This window comes from Lepisma saccharinum, chromosome 29 (assembly GCF_977018435.1).
Source record: "Lepisma saccharinum chromosome 29, izLepSacc3.1, whole genome shotgun sequence".
NCBI lineage: Eukaryota > Metazoa > Arthropoda > Insecta > Zygentoma > Lepismatidae > Lepisma > Lepisma saccharinum.
This window is the reverse complement of record NC_139257.1, coordinates 27,950,468-27,969,574: the sequence shown is the minus strand read 5'-3', so window position 1 is coordinate 27,969,574 and position 19,107 is coordinate 27,950,468. Positions and strand designations below refer to the sequence as shown.

At 40.8% G+C, this 19,107-nt stretch overlaps 1 protein-coding gene across 1 annotated transcript in view; it reads left to right on the top strand.

Annotated features, from left to right (window-relative positions):
• Positions 1–19,107, top strand: part of LOC145981349 (LHFPL tetraspan subfamily member 6 protein-like) — a 257,027-nt gene that overhangs the window by 89,907 nt on the left and 148,013 nt on the right. Inside the window, exon 2 of the mRNA XM_083114580.1 lies at positions 9,671–9,786. Within this exon, the coding sequence (XP_082970706.1) occupies positions 9,671–9,786 (116 nt within the window). The remainder of the gene's footprint in view (positions 1–9,670; positions 9,787–19,107) is intronic.

Sequence of the window (19,107 nt, the reverse complement as noted above, 5' to 3'; positions counted from 1 at the left end):
TCCGAAGTCCACCGAACTAAGAGGAAGATAGAGGGAAAAAAGGGTTTCCGTTGGGAAACAACTGCGAACCGCGAGGCGTACGTGTTTGTGTGTTTTTCTGCTCTTTTGGGAATCATCTTTCACTGGCGTCAGTGTTGCCAACTGAGAGTGTTTATATCAACCAGATGAGTGATGGAAAGCATATAGGTCGTTCTAGGCGCTTCTAAGGAGAGTTGAACATTGTTTCGGTGCAATGTTTGAAGCAACAGTTACGTGAGGTGGTGACAGTTGAGATAATTGGTTGACAATGACTCTGGAAGTGAGTGAATATGAATGGAAATATAGCTAGGAATAAGGATGGTCCCAAGATTACTTAGTCCATGGGCCAGCCAAAAATTCGGTATAATTTGGGGCCACTAATTTTCCTTTATGCTACGGGTGCGTAAGGATACCAAAAAGACATGATTGCCATTTCGAAGTGGTAGCTAATAGAAATGGCGGCCAATCCAAGATGGCGGATGTTGACATTTTGAAAAACGACTATATTTCTGATTTCAACATTTTTGTATGAAATGAAAGCTCGCTGACCTCCAGACCGGATGTTCACGCTTGTTTTAACGTCATTGGAACGGGAAATGCAGACTATCTATTCAATTGAAATGAACCGTAATCCATAAAGCACAAATCTTCGATATGCATTGGATATCCACAATGTCGAGATCAGATGCATGGATATTATAGAATATCCATTTGACATCCATTAAATATCGATTTAGAGATATCTAATTCTGGATATCCACAGGACGTCCAGGGGATATCCAGAACTAGATATCTAAAACTCATCCAATTCTGGATATCCAATACAGGGCTAGATCCCGCCCAGAACTAGATATCTAGAACTCATTCAATTCTGAATTTCCAATACGTTGCCAGATCTTGTCCAACACTGGATATCTGAAACTCATCCAATTCTGGATATCCAATATGTATCTAGAACTTGTCCAAAACTGGATATCCAATAATGGATGCAAATAGGATGTGTTTCGGATATTAGAAAATGAACAGAGATATGTTTCATACATTATCGTGCAATTGAAGAAATAATTGCATTCATTCGATCATTTAGCAATATTACCAGATTAGCAAACATTAAAATACCTAATTAAAATGGTTTGTTAATGTTATTCAGACATAACGACAGGGTCGCTGTAGATATTGAATAGGAAACTTCTGCTTTTAGTTTTTATTAATAACTTTTTACATGTGTACTTTTGCAGATATTGTTTCGAGAGAGCTGGAATCTTGCAAATGGAAGAGATATCGAAAACGAGACAGACATTTACAATATCTTCAAGCTCCTGTTCTATTTCAGGACTTGTCTCCAAGTTTGATAGGAGAAACAGCTAAGTAGTTGTTTTTTTGTATCCTTACACACCCATATGACTGTGGCATAAAGGAAAATTTATACCCCCAATTCTTGATTTTGGCCACTTGGCCCATAGACTAACACATCGAGAGCAGAACGAGACAGACAAAGCCGAGACGAGACCAAGAACGAGACCGAAATATGTAAAAATAGAGATGAACTCGAGACTTATACCCCGAGTGTATCGTTGATGGATTGATTGAATTATGTCATTCCACGTCGCTTTCATGCCACGTTTCGCTGAACGCAACGATGAGGTTGAGTGACGATACGATAAAATCGATCTACAGGGTGTATCAGAAGTCCCCTACCACCCCTTGTAAAATCCGCAGTGATGTATTTTCATGGAATTTGATATGGGCGATACAAAATAGGCCTAGAGGGAACACCTTTTGAAGTATGTCACGGGGACGGCCGCCATCTTGGTTCCGACATCTTGAATTCAACTTTTTTATGTAAAATGATAGATGGGTCATGCGATACATGACCATAGGCTAGAATTTCGTCAGGATGACAAATCTGTGCTCGCCACGGAGGTCCGCCCCGAGTGTTTAGCCTTGTTCGTGTTATTTTCTAAAACTAGAATATATTGTGATACATTTGACATCTAACTTCTTGTTTTAACCCAAGCCTGATCAGCTCGCCATATTTGTCTCGTAGATTACAGAGCGGTACTGTAGTGTAGCAGGAGGGGCGGAGACGAGAGGCAGAAGTCGGTTTCGTGCAGTGGCTTCCCCACTCCTTCTCTGCTGCTTACTGGCCTCAAAGTACAGCGTGCAGGCGGGAAACTCGCAGCGCACGGATCGCTCGCTGGCCTCCACACCGTATGTTCACGCTGGAGACAGGTACTGAAATAGAACAGGAGCTTGAACGAATTTTAAATGTCTGTCTCGTTTTCAATATCTCTTCCATTTGCAAGATTCCAGCTCTCTCGAAACAGTACAAAAGTACACATGTAGAAAGTTATTAATAAAAGCAGAAGTTTCCTATTAAATATCTTCGACCACCCTGTCTGTATGTCTGAATAACATTAACAAACCATTTTTATTAGGTATTTTAATGTTTGCTAATGTGGTAATATTGCTAAATGATCGAATGCAATTATTATGTATGAAACATATATCTGTTCATTTTCTAATATCCGAAACACATCCTATTTGCATCCTTTATTGGATATCCAGTTCTAGACAAGTTCTAGATACATATTGGATATCCAGAACTGGATGAGTTTCAGATATCCAATTTTGGACAAGATCTAACTCAATATTGGATATCCAGAATTGCATGTGTTTTAGATATCCAGTGTTGGACAAGATCTGGCAACTTATTGGATATTCAAAATTGAATGAGTTCTAGATATCTAGTTCTGGGCGGGATATAGCCCTGTATTGGATATCCAGAATTGGATGAGTTTTAGATATCCAGTTCTGGATATCCCCTGGACGTCCTGTGGATATCCAGAATTAGATATATCTAAATGGATATTTAATGGATGTCAAATTGTAATGGTCGGATTGACCATTACTGGTTTTGGTATATTGTAATAATTAATTGCTGGCCAGCTACAAGGTGTAGGGTTAAGTAATATGTTTCCATGAGTGTACTTTTATGTTATTATTGCTTGTAAGTGTATATTGGATTGTGCTTTTCTGGATATTAGATTCCCCTGTTTTTTATCTCCCCGGTTGAGGGAGCTAGCTGTCTTTCAAAATACCGTTGCAGTGGAATTTTCCAACGCTACGGGGTCCACGTCCACGGACGTTTACCCCGACTATAAAAAGGCCAGTGGGCTCTAGCAAAAAAATCAGTGTTTCCCCATTGATCGACGAAAGAGGAACGTCTCCTCAAGTTTAGTCCACTTATGGTGGCTAGACTGGATATAATAATGTAGCATTTAGTGTAAGCCAACCCATGTTGCTGTCCCAAGTCCCCTTTTAGAAAAAGCTTTGAATATGTGGATATTTCCGTATTGAATAATTGATGCCCAAAAGAAAGAGTGAAGGCGTAAGGAAACGCATTTGTAATGAACGGAATATCATTTAAGCTGAGGGTAGGCCCGCAGAGATAGTTATGCTAACTCTGCGGTAAAAAGTGCCAATGGTGTAAGCCATAGGTGCGCAATTATGTTTATTTAGAGATTTGTTAATTTGGTCTATGCAAGACACACATGGAAACGTTATGTAAATATGTATATATATAACTACGTATAATAAACCAATATATCCTATTACAAATGTTATGATTCCAAGAAATACGGTACTGTCCATTTTAAACCAGTTGTTTATTCACTTGCTGTACATGTGTAAACGAACCAGGGACTAAAAAATATATATTATGTGAACCCCCCCCCCCTTTTGTAATTTCCAGCGCAAATATAATCTGCTCGCTTGGCACCCAGGGTGAGGTGAAAGGAGAGATTTGAAGGATTAAGGCAGGAAGTAATCCAGAGGGCCGGATAAAACGAGGGATAGGGGGGGCCGACGTTTTCACAAAATGGATATTCTATAATATCCATGTATCTGATCTGGACATCGTGGATATCCAATGCATATCGAAGATTTGTGCTTTATGGGTTACGGTTCATTCCAATTGAATAGATAGTACTATATAGTTAATAAAGATATTTTGATTGAGATGGTATTTTTATAATTTGTTTATTTGGTTAATAAAGTCACGAGACTTTTGAAAAATAGCCGTGTCTACAGATCCCAAAATATGGTCTTCTCTTGATTTTTGGGAAATGCCTATATTCAAGGTGGAAACACTGCAGCGTCAATAAGGATCAAGGAAGAAATGTGGATGAGATGAAGACAAGAGGGAAAGCTCCTTCAATCCTCTCGTCCTGCTTAATGACTCTCAAGTTGTAACGAACTCTCCCCCCTTTCAATAGAGCGCTGGGAGCGAGGGAATCTGTTTCCCTTGTAATCTTCCCTCGCGAACACGACACACGATCAGCTGCTTTTTTACTGGACGTTTTTTTTCTGTTCTCCGTCTCAACTCTATCATGATTTCTCTCTCGTGTTTTTCTCTCTGGCTACATCAGCCGTTGTTGTTTCATTTCGCTTATTCTCTGTGTCTGTCTCTCACTCTCTCTCTCTGCACTGGCGTATGCAGGGGGTAGGGGGGGGGGGGTTAAAAGGCTACGGCCCGCTCCAAAATTTTGAGGGAATCGACATTTTCTAATAAGACCAGATGAATTCGGGAAGTGAAAATGTAAATGCGAACCTCAGCTTAATATGCTCCCAGATTGCCTCTTTGTCTTTAATCAACTTCCAAAGCGAAGGCAATGAATTGTGATTACGATAGCATCTGTTTTGTTGTGTACTCCGTTCTCTCTAGAACGCAGCCCCCTCCAAGAAAAATAGCTGCGTACAGTCCGGCCAAGGAAGACGAAACTACCTCCAAACGCGAGAGGAGAAGCAGGGAGAAGCACTGCCAAAATATTTCGCTTTCTGTGTGTTTGTGATTCGTGATGGCTCCTACAAATCGTAAGAAGCCGTTTCGACGTTTTGGCCCCTGTTGCATATTCTACAAAACACCCTCGTTATACTAAAAAATGTCGGAAGCCATTCAGTTATTACATTTATAATTATAATACTATATACAATAATACTATTATTACTGAACACTATCCTGATTAATGCTTTATAGTACGTATTTACTAAGGAGATCAATTTAATTGAATGGTCTAAAAATAAAGCTACTTGTTTATAAACAGGTTTATCTACTAATGTGACGTGATGAATACTTTCCTGATATGTTCTATTTGCTGATATAGTATATGAATGGCTTTAATTTCATTCCGAACCCTTATATAATTCGTAAACATCTCTATATGTATTTTGGCGGTCATGTTACTACGTTGAAACTTCATTGCTATTTCTACAGCAGACGATTTTCAAGGAACCCGCTTCCTGTCCAAACTTCCGTCACTCCTATATAGCCACTGAACACGTCCGGTTGGCGCATGCGCACTTCCCTCCATGGTCTCGGCTAAGGCAGCCAGACAGTAGGCTTGTGTCTCCCTGTGTTTCTCCCTGTCTGTGTCGCTCTCTGTCTTTCAAGGTCTATTTTTCTCTTTCTTTCGCTCCCCCCCTCTGTCTTTTTCTGAATGTCTCCCTCTCTATCCATCTCTCTGACTGTTAGTTTACCAGATTCTGTCCTCCTCTCTTTGTAACTCTCTCTCTCTTTCTTTACGTCTGTCACTCTGTCTTTCTCTCTTCTTCTCCTTACTTCCTTGTGCAGTTCTCAATTTATTCTGTTTTGCTTCTCGCTTGTTCTCCATATCTTACAGTTCCACATTTCTCTGTAATATTCTACGTCTCGTTGTTGTGTCTCCGTGAATGTGCTTCTCTCTCTTATTTCTCAATTTACTTACTTCTTCACACCGTAATATTTATATGACTTGTTTACCACGTGTCTCTCTGTCCATGTCTTCACCTTTTCTCTTTTCCTTGTGTATATTGATAAGATCCAGCTGATCCCCAGATTTGTTTTTCAGTTTACCCGATGGAAACGTTCCCGAGGTCGTTCATCCTGGGACTCGAACCCATGACAGTTAAATTCCTCTCCGAACTGACCACCGCGGATCCTTTAGGTTGGTTGCGTGGGGAAACACCAGATTCCTGTGCCTTATCTACATAAATATTAACCTTCTGGCATTTCTAAACCCGAAGTTCCATTGCCGCAGCTACAGACGTTCATCTTTCCCTATTCTGCTAATATCAGTCACCGTCGTTATAAATTTATTTTGGGTTCAAATTAATATTCGTTCCTCGTTGGTTGGTTGATTGAGTTGGTGTTTTTTAAGTCCACTTTATGCACAGAAAGGCTAATCGGGACTGGACCTACAGTTTAAACTGGGATCCGAACCAGTGCATTCACCGGGTATCGAACCCAAGACCCCTTGATTAAAAGGCGACGATGCTATCACTGCGCCATCGGGGAGGCCCTGTTCGTCCCCCGTGGCGGAGTGGTTAGCACATTGCGCCAGGTTCAAATCCCGACTTTGACTTGTATATTTGTGTCTTTTCATCAATTTCATCATATCATCACTCATCCGCATCTTCCCAAATTAGCCAAAAGTGGCACAAGAAGCGAAGTAAAATAAAGCAACATCAATCAATCAATCAACTTATTATTATTATTATAATGCCATGTTCGTCTTGACCTTTCTAGGCCCGATTGTATAAAACAGTTGATCCTCGATTAGCCAGTAAAATTGATCTGCAGTCACGCTGAACTCTGATTTTGTGTTGTATAAAAGTTGAACTGAGATTAAGTCCCTGCGATCTGCGTTCAAAGTTGATCCGCGATTTTTCTCCGATCAGCAGACATTGACCGTAGTTCAGCTGTTGTAACATGGCTGTGCTAACGAATATTTGCTTGTAAAATGTGTTGCAAGTGAACGTACGCGGCAAGACGAGATAATCAATTCATAAAATCCTGTTTCGGTAATAAAGAAGAAGCATGCACAACGAGGTGAACAATGATAAATATTTCTTCCATTTTTCTTTCTTTCCACATATCGTGTGTCATTGTTATTTACTGTTTGAAATACCATGTATTTTTTCTTGAAATTTGCCTTAAATGACTGCAAGAGCATATTGTAACATTGTTTAATTGCACGGGCAGAGAAAAGTAACTTGAGAACAATCTAGTGTTGATACAAACCGAAAATATGATCGGCTTACATTTTCTTGTTGATATATCATTGTAAAACTTGCGTTGGGATGAAGAGGGAGTGTAAAAATATTACCATTTCGCTTTACTGTATCCAGCCAAGTGTTATTGCAATTCAATGTTGTCCGCTGAATGAAACAGATCATGTAACTTTGGTTGTAGTGTATATATCTACTGCTTTATGAACCGAGCACGTCGCATTTTAGTTGGTAAAGCTTTCTCTCCTCCCGATATATAAATGACACATATTTTATTTCGAATATTATTTGCTTTGTGCAAAATTTACATCCGAGAGGACAAGCGCCACTGTTGTTTCAATATTTTTTTCCATTCGGGAAAACGCAAACACGTTTCCCAACGTAGGCTATTCAAGTGCAAGGAAAATTCCGTATATTACTTACAGGAACTAATGGTCCACCTGTAACATGTCGTGTAATCACAAAATAAATATAATAAACATCTCCTTACATGAACAATAGCTCCAAATCCGAGTATAAGAAAGTTGTTATCTCTTTTTAGCAATAAAAAGAAGTACATATTTTTTTAAAAGAAATTATATTTATGCAAGCATATTTTCTCCCCTTTGCAACCGAGAACCGATAGTTGCTTCGTTGTCAACGACAAATCATCCACGTGGAACGTGTACAAGCAATAAATGGCCGTTAGTATCTAATTTACGTGGTTACTAAATTTGCAACATGTTCGAATATTTACTACATCCAGCACCTCAGATTTATTCTTTATTGAAATATTAAATACGTGCATTTTCCGAAACAGACTTTAAAATGTTTGCTGTTCAGTGTTGGACAATTGGCAACATCACAGGCACACTAGCGACATGTCTGGATTTACCACGTTGCCAAACGTATTTCTTTGGCCCAAGATCAGGATTTGATCTAAGATCGACAGTTAGCTTTATACAACATGATAGAAGCTTGAACTTAGTCCACTACCGGATCGTAGGTCAAATCTGATCTCCAGTTAGTGATGTTTATACAACCGGCCCCTAGAGGTCTCATACCATTAGGTTTACGAACAAGAACCATGAGAACTTTTCTATCCTCTGGCATGCTAGACATGCACAACGAAGTCATCTTCATTTATTTTTTGTAATATCAAGGGATAATTACTGTAGAGATTGTGCACGTTCAGTATTATGCAACATTCTCCACCCTATTTCTGGCTTCTCCGATGGTTTAGCGGTATCCTTGCCTTGTAATCAAGGAGCCCCGGTTCGATATCCGGTTCGGTTTCCACTTGCAACTTTAGGTCCAGTCCCAATTAGCCTACCAGTGCATAAAACTAAACTTGTTACTCAATCAATGAATCTTGTATTTTGAAGTTTACTCATAATTATGATTTTGTGTGTTAAAAATTTATAAACTGAAAATAAAACATGCATTGCAAGACTTAGAACAGTGGTTCTAGCCTAAGTCTTGTAATTTCGACATTAATATTATTCTTATTTACTAATATTCCTCCTAAATATTTGAATTTTAAAAACAGGTTTCTGTGCCGCATATAGAGGGATTCTAAATCTGACCTAGATACCATGAATTTCCTCTACCGTGCTGCCACCTAGTGACCGGTTCATTAAAAGTTTTCATGCAGGGAGTAATTACCAACACCTTCAGGGCCCATAAGTAAACAACAGGGTTCGACGTCAGAGGCCGTCGTGCGGAAAAGGGGCGAGGGGGTGGGGTGGCCATTTATAAACGGACGGGGCAATCTGCATACCCCTGTGGCAACCTCTGTGACGAAATTTCGCGACCCGTACGGTAGAACTTTGGCTACTTTTTTTTTCACGTTCGGTGAAGCACGTGCCTCTACCCTGAGATTATGTGCGTACTAAAGAGGGGACTGTGGGGATTGCACCAAATAAAAGGAAACGTAAATGTTTGGTTTCGTCGATTTGGTTTATTTTACTTCACTTTTCCGCCGCTTCTGGCTAATCGCGAAGATGAGGACGAGTGATATGATGAAATTGCTGAAGGCACTGTGCGAAATAAGCTTTTTGCTTTTGGAGGGGAAGGGCAGATGCCCACCCGGTGGCGTGAGTGGGGTAGGTAGGTCTTTTTGGGGGGAATGCAAATTTGTATATGTTGCCTGCCTGTAAACTAAACTATTGCTTTAGAACAGTGTTTCTAGCCTAAGTAATTTTAATCATTTGTTAATTTGTTCCGGTTATCTCTGGAGCAAGGCCGCGCATAGCGGCAGAAGAGGAGGAGAAATTGAGTGGGCAGAGCGAAGCAGTACACGCTGCTGCGACGGCTGGTAACGGCAGTCGCTTCTCCCCCTCCACGCAATCCCGTTCCCTCTCACGAGTTCATTGATCGATCCCTCTCGAATCACTACTTGCAGAGACTTGTTTACCTTCGCTTCCTCCAGAGATAACCGGGACAGTGTAGTACATTTACATTCTAAGCAAATCCAAACTCTTGCACAAGAAGACCTTTCGAACTAGTAACATTGAAAACTGGACAAAATTTCTAATTAGAATCATAAACTTAACAAACATAGCTCATTGATCTTAAATTTTAATTTCCTTTGAGAACATTTTCACTAATTTTTCATTATTTTCAGGGTCGACTGTTGGGCACCGTAGATGCTTATTTCGGCTCTTTTCGTCGCTGCAACTATCCTCGGGTTTCGCCGCTAGGTGTCGTCGAGATCGTAGAAGAATGTGGCCGTTATTCAAGGTAAGTTCCAAATTAATTTGTTGCAATTGGATACCCTGTTATACACACAGTTTCTGTGGCATGGCATTTAACCTTTATAGTATTCTCAAGTGTGTTGAATCCAAGTCACAAGGGGAAGATCCTCCAAGTATGTGGCAAGTAGTGTGCTGAACCAAGGTCACAAGGGGGAGATCCTCCAAGTATGTGGCAAGTAGTGTGCTGAACCAAGGTCACAAGGGAAAGATCCTCCAAGTATGTGGTAAGTAGTGTGCTGAACCAAGGTTACAAGGGAAAGATCCTCCAAGTATGTGGCAAGTAGTGTGCTGAACCAAGGTCACAAGGGAAAGATCCTCCAAGTGTGTGGTAAGTAGTGTGCTGAACCAAGGTCACAAGGGAAAGATCCTCCAAGTATGTGGCAAGTAGTGTGCTGAACCAAGGTTACAAGGAAGGAGATCCTTCAAATATCTGGAAAGTAGTGTGCTGAACCAAGGTCACAAGGGGGAGATCCTCCAAGTATGTGGCAAGTAGTGTGCTGAACCAAGGTCACAAGCAAGGAGATATTTCAAATATATGGCAAGTAGTGTGCTGAACCAAGGCTACAAGGGGGAGATCCTCCAAATATGTAGCAAGTAGTGTGCTGAACGAATGTCACAAGGGGAATATCCTCAAAGTAAGTGGCAAGTAGTTTGCTGAACCAAAGTCACAAAAGGAAGATCCTCCAAGTATGTTGCAAGTAGTGAGCTGAAACAAGGTCATAGGGGAAGATCCTCCAAACATGTGGCAAGTAATGTGTTGAATCAAGGTCAGAAGGGGAAGATTCTCTAAGTAAGTTCCATATAGTGTGTTGGTCGATTTCTGCACACAAGGTCAGTGTATGTGAATTAAATATTTTGTTTCGGGGGGCAGGGAGGGAGGTACCAGATTAAGGTGTGGGAAGGCATATATATATTTGAAATCCACACTAATTTTTGAGACTGTACAAATACACATTATCATCATTACTAGGTGTCGTGATAAGTAAATTATTGTATGCCGAGAATAAGAAGGACCTAAACATGTGCATTTTAGATTCACACAGCATAATTAATCTAAATTTCCTAATTGGTTTTTGCATGCATGTATCAAAATGTTGCTTACATGGGTGTGTTATGTAGATAAAAGGAAAGAAGGAAATTTTGCCTAATTTGAGGGAATATTTGATTTAGAAAAAGGGAAGTTGTCGCTTTCAGTAATGGGATTTTTTTTGTAGAAAGGACATTTTGCCTATTGTGACAATTTCTACCTAAGAGAAAATAGATTTTTTTCTCTTGAGGGAAATGTGTCTTCGATAAGGAGTGTGACTGAATTTAACTAAGGAAAGGGAAGTTGTTGTCTTGCGTGACAGATTTTGGTCTTCTGTGAGGGAAATTTTGATTACAGTGTGAAATTCGTCTTGCGTGAGGAATATTTGGGTTATTGAAGGCAAATGCTGGTCCTTTGTGAGAGAAATTTGAATTGAAAACGAGAATTTCTACGAAATGAGGTAGCCATCTTGTAAGGTTAATTTTGTATTTTGTCTTCGAAAAGGAGTGTGGAAATTTAATTAAGAAAAGAGAAATTTTAGTCTTCTGTGAGAGAAATTTTGCTTGAAGTGGGAAATTATTCTTCCGTGAGGAAATGTTTGGTTATTGTAGGGAAATGCTGCTCGTCTGTGAGGGAAACTGGAAATTTTCTGCCCGCTTCTAGGATATAAGGTTGCCATCTTGTAAGATCGATTTTGTCTTGGAAAAGGACTGTGAAGGGAATTTAAGTAAGAAAAGGGAAATTTTAGTCTTGCGTGACAGAGTTGGATTCTGTGTGAGGAAAATTTTGCTTCAATTGGGAAATTCGTTGTTTGTGAGGGAAATTTGCCTTTAGAACGGGAATTTCTACGAAATGAGGTTGCTGTCTCGTAGGGCAATCAGAACATTGAACCAGCGGACGTGAATGCGTCCAAAGCTTACCTTCCTCGTCCATTGCACGAAGAGGATTGATGGGGGAGCTTCTCCTCGTGGGGAAATTGCGAAGGGGCCATAGAAGAGTATTCGCTCGAACGCTCTTCTCTTCATGGGCCATTGGAACGGCAGGACGCCTGATTCAGCAGACTTCGCCCCGTTTCACAGACTCAACTGCTTCAATTCTTGGCCTCCTCGGGTATTCTCGTGTTGCGACTGTATCAGCTGGGACCTAGAAGAGTTAAAAAGGACGCAGTGCATCAAAATGGTATGCAATCCAATCCCATTGAGTTGATTTATTTTACTTCGCTTTTCTGCCACTTTTGGCTAATCGCGAAGATGAGGATAAGTGATGCTGAGATGGACGAAGATTGATTGATTTGAAGTTTTAAGTCCACTTTATACACAGTAAGGCTAATTGGGACTGGACCTACAGTTTAAAGTGGAATGCGATCCACTATGTGCCTCCACCGGGTGCGTATTTACAAACCCCAGAGTGCTGCAGAACCAGACGTATATGACGCTTTCTTATTGGCTGTGCGCGTCCGGAAGTGTTTATGTTGTGTCCACCGTTCCTTGCTTGCTTGTTTACAGGAAAAGTATGGAAAAATTAGACTCGTGATTATTTCAACTAAGTTTGTAATCAAAATGTCGAAGTAATGTTAAGAAATATATATTTGTGTGGAAAAAATGTTTTCTGATGATAAAATCAAAATGAAGCCTATGCAAAATAATAATGTTGTACTTGTAATGTAATTTCTGCATTATGGGAGAAGTTTTATAACTTATGCTAAATAATACAATTGCTGTCCTGCAAAACAACAATGTAGCAAGCAGTGAGTAATTAGAAGCATAATGTTGTTGAACAATAATTATGTTTCTCAGTGATCGATCCCCGACCGGTTCAAATCCGGGAACTTTTCTAACGATGGAAGCGGCCCCGGTGCCCACCCAGCGTCGAATAACATGGGTACCTGGGGGAAACCCTGGGGGGTAAAGGCGGTCAGGGTCGTGATGCTGATCACATCATCCCCACTCACGACCGGATCAAGAAAGTGTGGGGCGTTACCCCCACACCCCCTATACGCCTTTATGGCGTGGTGCTATGCACAGGGGAGGGGTCGGGTACCCTATTCTACACCCTCGAATTTTGAATTATTTTTTTTCATTATGAACATTATTTGATCCCATTTGTGAATAAAAAAAATTGGAGCGCGGAAAGAAGTATTTACGACTGTACAGCCGTTTAAAGTTGAAATTTTGTCGTTTGAAATGGTTCGCAATTATTTCCAATTTCTAGATCGTGATACTAACACGACACCAAATTTTAACTATCGATCTCAACCTAACTGAACTAACCTATCCACGCGCCAATGGTTCGTGGGGCTAGCGCCAATGGTTCGTGGGGCTAGCGCCAATGGTTCGTGGGGCTAGCGCCAATGGTTCGTGGGGCTAGCGTCAATGGTTCGTGGGGCTAGCGCCAATGGTTCGTGGGGCTAGCGCCAATGGTTCGTGGGGCTAGCGCCAATGATTCGTGAGGCTAGCGCCAATGGTTCGTGGGCCTAGCGCCAATGGTTCGTCTGGCAGCAGACCATCTCCCTGTAATGAAGGCTAAAATTAAACCAAAGAAGGTAACTTACCTCTTTTTACCAAGGCCAGGTATTGAATTATGGGTCGAATTTCAATTTGTAAGTCCAAAAATGAAGTAACACCTACGTTGAAAGTCCTTGTTGGCCTTTTCCACAGAATACCACCCTCCACTCCCTTCCCATCATAAAAACTAGAAGTCGCAAATTATCCCATCCCACAAGTCATTTAGAAAAAACAACCCTCCCCTTTACGGCATGCAGTTGCGAAAAAAATATTATTATTTCCAATTTCTGAAGTCGCATAAATGAAATCGAATGTCTGAAATGTCCAATCTACCAATATATCGCACAGAGAACATATCGCAATCGCAAATGTTCCTATTGCACAAGTCAATCATATGAAGAAAAAGAAAAAAGTCAGACGTGCGCCTGTGACATAAATCGATCATCCGAAATCTTCAGACTTGCGCCTGTGACATGAATGCATCATTCGCCATCATAAAGTTGTGAAAAACCTTTTTGACGTTACGCAAGGAATTTTAATTTCATAAAAAACGTAAGTTTCGTAGCACGTAGATCTAAAAAATTACTTTCCGCGCTATTTAGAAACATCGTTTATTATGAAGAACTAATTTTTGTAACGAGAATATTTGAAATGTGCGAAAAATTGAAGGTGTAGAAAAGGGTACCCGAGCCCCGGGGGAGCACTTTACTTTTACTTTACTTTAGTGATCATAAGTAGTTACAATGTTTGTGATGATGTGACTTTAAATAGGAAAGCCATTCACTTCAAGACGAGTTCTGTCTTTCCTTCTTTCAAAATAATAATTCTAAAAATGTACTAAAAATCATCTTCCGTTTAAACGGGTTTCATATCTTATTAAGATGGATATCTGAAATCTACACTGTCGTGCCATCTAGCGTTATCTTGAAGGAACACTGTAGTCTATTAACTTCCGAAATGACAGCCAATCAGAAGTCAAGACTTTCTGGAGGTTCTGCAGCACTATAGGGTTTGTAAATACGCCCACCGGCTATTTAACCCAGGACCCTTTGATTACAAGGTGACGACGCTACCAGATGGATGAAGAGACAATGACTTCCATATACAGGGTGTTTCCGTGATCTTGATTCAAACTTGCAGGGGTTGCAGATTGACCCAATTATCAATATGAGATATGGAACCCTGGTCCGGAAATGCACCATTAAAAAGTTATTAGCCAGAACTATTTGGGGCTCCCTGAGACAGTGCAATAAGTATCTTAGAACTCTATGACGAAAACATTACAGCAATTGCTCGAACTGGTGGCCCCAGCGTCGTATCCACTCTGGAGTCGTTCTGACGATATAGCAGTGATTCTTGCCAACAGGTCCTCCTCGCTCAAACGATTGACGATTGGGAGCTGAGTCGAAGGAAACCCCTTGCAACCCTTCCTGGCAAGAATCCTTGCTGCCTGTGATATCGTCACACTGACTCCGGTGATGTTACAGCAGATGGAACAGAGCTTCTTGCGATGCTGTCATGCCTTCATCGACTCTGGGCCGCCATTTTGAGCAATTACTGTAATGTTTTCGTCATAGAGTGCAACGATACACTGTAGTAACGTCCCTATTAACTCTGAAACCAGTATCTTTCAGTTGTCTTATCCCACTGTCATAGGAAGCCCCAAATAATTTTGGCCAATAACTTTTTAATGGTGCATTTCCGGACAGGGGTTCCTTCTAATGTTGATACTAGGGTAAATCAAAAAGTAAGTTACACCCGCTGTATAAAACAAACAAAGCACATTAGAAAGAAAATAATTATTGTATAAAAATGTATGAATATTTAAATTTTTTTCTACATAGTCACCAAAGTATTCCAAGCACTTTTTGAATCGTGTGACCAGTCTTATTTATTTCTCCTGTGTAAAAATTCAATTGAGTTGACTTTTGTGCTATCGGTTAACAATCGCGGCACCCAGTGAGAGCACAGTTTACGATACACCCAACTGGTGATGAATCAGCATAGACACACTATCGTAGGATATGTTCAGTTCACTTGCAATCTCTTTTAATTTGCACGTGGCGGGTGGCAAGAATGATTGCATTCACACGCTCCGTTTTGTCGATAGTGTTCACAGTTGCAGGCTGCCCAACACACTGTTCGTCTTTCATGTTTGTTCTTTCCTCTTCGAACATCTGGCACCATTTCCTGATCATGGGGTGTGACACTGCATTCTCACCATACACCTCGACAATTTCGCGATGGATTTCACTCTGATTATGCCTTCGTGTTCACAAAAATCGGACGACATAGCGCACCTTAATACGCCACCTCAATACGATGCGCCATACTCATACGGTGACTACTCTCATATTAAAGCAGCTGCAGTATGGCTGCTTTGGGTATGGGGAGCAGTGATGTGCGTCTACGCGTAAACAACGATAGTCTACATTCTACACGTAGACTATTTTATACACGTAGATTACGTAATCTATGTAAACAACATGGCGAAAGGTGATAACTTAGCAAAGCGCGCTGTAGAATAAAAAAATATTATACTGCGTATCAGTTGCTGATGTGTGAGGAGAACTTTTCATACTCTTTCTTCCAAATTCGAACAATTTCTCACCTAGGAAAAACCTAACATAGGAAAATATTCTAGTGTTTTATGGGGAAAATACCACTCTTGCCTCACGACTGCCATCTGTTATTGTTTTTTGCATACTATTTATCTTCCATAGTTGATGAGAGAAGAGAAGATAAATTTTGTTGTAAATAGGATTCTTTTCAGTTTGTTAGGAACCAATATAGTTGAAAATGTCACTTTTCTTTCATGAAAGCCTTGAAAATTAATTTTAATGTATACTTTAGATTGTCTACGTAGTCTTATGTAAATTACAACCCAATGTAATATACGCGTAGATTACGTGTAGACAACGCATGTAAACGTACACTTATAGTCTACGGCACATCACTGATGGGGAGAATACATTCCGGACAGTGTTGCTACCCAAAGTGATTATTTTATCTCTTTTATTACAGGAACACGGCTCGGGTGTAACTTAGTTTTTGATTCGCCCGTACTTGGGTCAGTCTCCTTCCACCCTGCAAGTTTGATTCAAGGTCACGGAAACACCCCGTATACGACACAACATAAGTCCTCAAAACTGACCTCCGTGAGGGAGTAGTAAGCACAGCGCCCTATGTCTCCAGGGGCCTCGGGATCGACGCTGAGTAACAAAAATCAAATCAAATTAGCCCCACCGAGGATTATATTAGCAATGTGAATCCAGACGTCAGACCCTCGTTAAAGATAGCGCCCACTAAGACGCGGAGAAACTCGGCAACAGACGCATTTCCGGCGTCTCAGTGGGCGATAACCTTTAAGACCACCTGCAGACTTCTGGCATGGAAATTCCCGCTTCGGTTCCGCGCATTTCCTTGTATTGGGCGTTAGACCATTTGATTTCAATAGAAGCAGACATGGACGCCCCTCCTGGAAAGTGAACGTCCACCTAAAAGTATATATTTTACACAATTTCATTTCAGCAGAGGCGTATATTCAGGGCTATCTAGGCTACCTGCAAAGCCCAACGTCAGTGAATAAAATACACAAAAAATAGATATCAGAAAATTAGCATAAAATTGTTCATTTCGATAAGAAGATGAACCTGATTTCTTAGGAGTTGGAAACATGGGCCAGCGCCGGCGGGCAACTCCACGGGCGTGACGGGCAAGCTTGACAGGGCTACCTTAAGAATCACCCGATCAATGTTGCAAACCAATTTTTCCCAGCATGTAATTTTCCCAGGAATGGGGAATTTTGAAGCCAAATTATCGCAAGCAAGGGGAAAGTGTGTCATATGGCAGGGACAAGAACACCATTGAACGCTTGCAGAGGAGTTGAAAAAGAGGTCGCTGACCTTCAAACAACTAGAGATACAGTGGGAGTAGAAAATTGTTGGCTGAGAGGGAATGGTTTATGAGTGCCTCTAAAAATTACCGAAATGACAAGGACCAGTTCTAGTCTAGATCTCGTCGAGTGGTCTTGGTGCGTGGAATTTATTTAGTGCCAGCGTGTGAATACAGTAGTGAGTGGATTGTAATTTTGTGAATGATATGTGCTGTGTTGTGTAGTGAACTGAAATGAGGGACATAATTAACAAGTGTCTATGAATGACGATAGGCTCCAAATCGTTGTGGATTTTTCTTGTATGCCCACTTTATGAACATATAAGCTAATGGGGATCGGACCTACAGTTAAAGTGGTATCTAAACCACCATGTATCGAACCCGGGACCCCTTAGTTTCAAAGCAACGACGTTACCACTGCACCAACAAGGAGTACCCGAACTTAAAATCGTGAAAATAGGTAGGTTGAAATTTTTGAAATCCTTTCCTTACTGACACTGTACATTTCCATGTTTTATTTATGAGGTACTATATATTTTAATCACAGAGTCACATCAATTCAACCCGCCACCCCAAATGAGTTAAAACACCTCCACCAGCAATTTTTTGTCCATTCGAATACTATAATATTGTGTGATAGCCCAGGTTCTTAAACCGTATACGCCACTGCATTTCAGACACAGTAATTTATGTTAATTATTATAATGATGTTGAAGGAACATTACAATTTGAGATTGAGACACTCTTTTTTGACGGGACATCACTATTACGGCGGATAAATATGCCTCCTTCAACCCCCCCCCCCCAAGGAAAAATTACCGCTTGCCGCCCCTCTGGAAAAAAATCCTGCGGACGTCCATGGAAGCAGACAACAGAAGTGCTGTTCCCGCGTTTTCCTGCGTCTCAGTGGGCGTTAAGCATTAGTTTGCAGATGCAGTCCAGGGTGTGCTACATGGAAAGAAGGTTGACATTATTTTTTGGATGTTGTCAGGAAGGGTCACCCATAACACACTATTTTCATGTTTTAACATCTTCAGAAACTTCTGAAAGACATTTAATTAATGCATGTGTCTCAGATATTCATGCCGGAAGTTCTGGAAATACAACAGGCAGTGGCAGTGATTGCGGGGGGGGGGGGCGCATTATGGTAGACCTTATATGCAAAGGGAAGTAAGCTGTCCTTGCTCCCCACTTTTGGCACCTTGCCCCCGCCCCCGTTTTGGAACCCAATCGCCGCCACTGACAACAGGTGTCCATGAATATAAGCAGACATCCATTAATCTCTATCTGTTGTGACGAAAGTTTGTCTATTGTATATTTTCCGCATACTTTTGTGTTTTGATATCTTCGTTATTTCGAAATTATTTACATTCATAATAAATAGCATTTTTTGTGAATTGATGTTTTCTATAGAACAACAACAATAAAATAATAATAACTTTACCATTTTTTAGACGAGAGGGAAATTTAGACGAAAAAGGGAAATTTTGCACCTACAAAAGGGAATTTTTCTTCGAGGTTGTGGCAACACTGCTCCAAATGCACTATACGCAAATAGCGTAAGTATGGACTGGTGCCAGCGCGTTGAAAAGTAAGAAATCTGACACCTACGAATCAATCATACTCCTACCTGTTTGATAGCATATCTTCTCTCCTGTATCCCAGCGGAGCGGTGATCAATGCAATATTGTGTCAATGCAAATGAGTGTCGTACATTATAGCCGCCGGTTTAGGCCTATCAAATGCTGGAGGGTGTTATCGATTCCAAACTTGACGAATCGCTCTAGGAATGTCCCCCCCCCCTCGCATGTAACCATCCTGTACCCACGGATCAAACGAAAGGGACCGCATATGCGTGGAATGCGTGTGAACGCATAGCGCT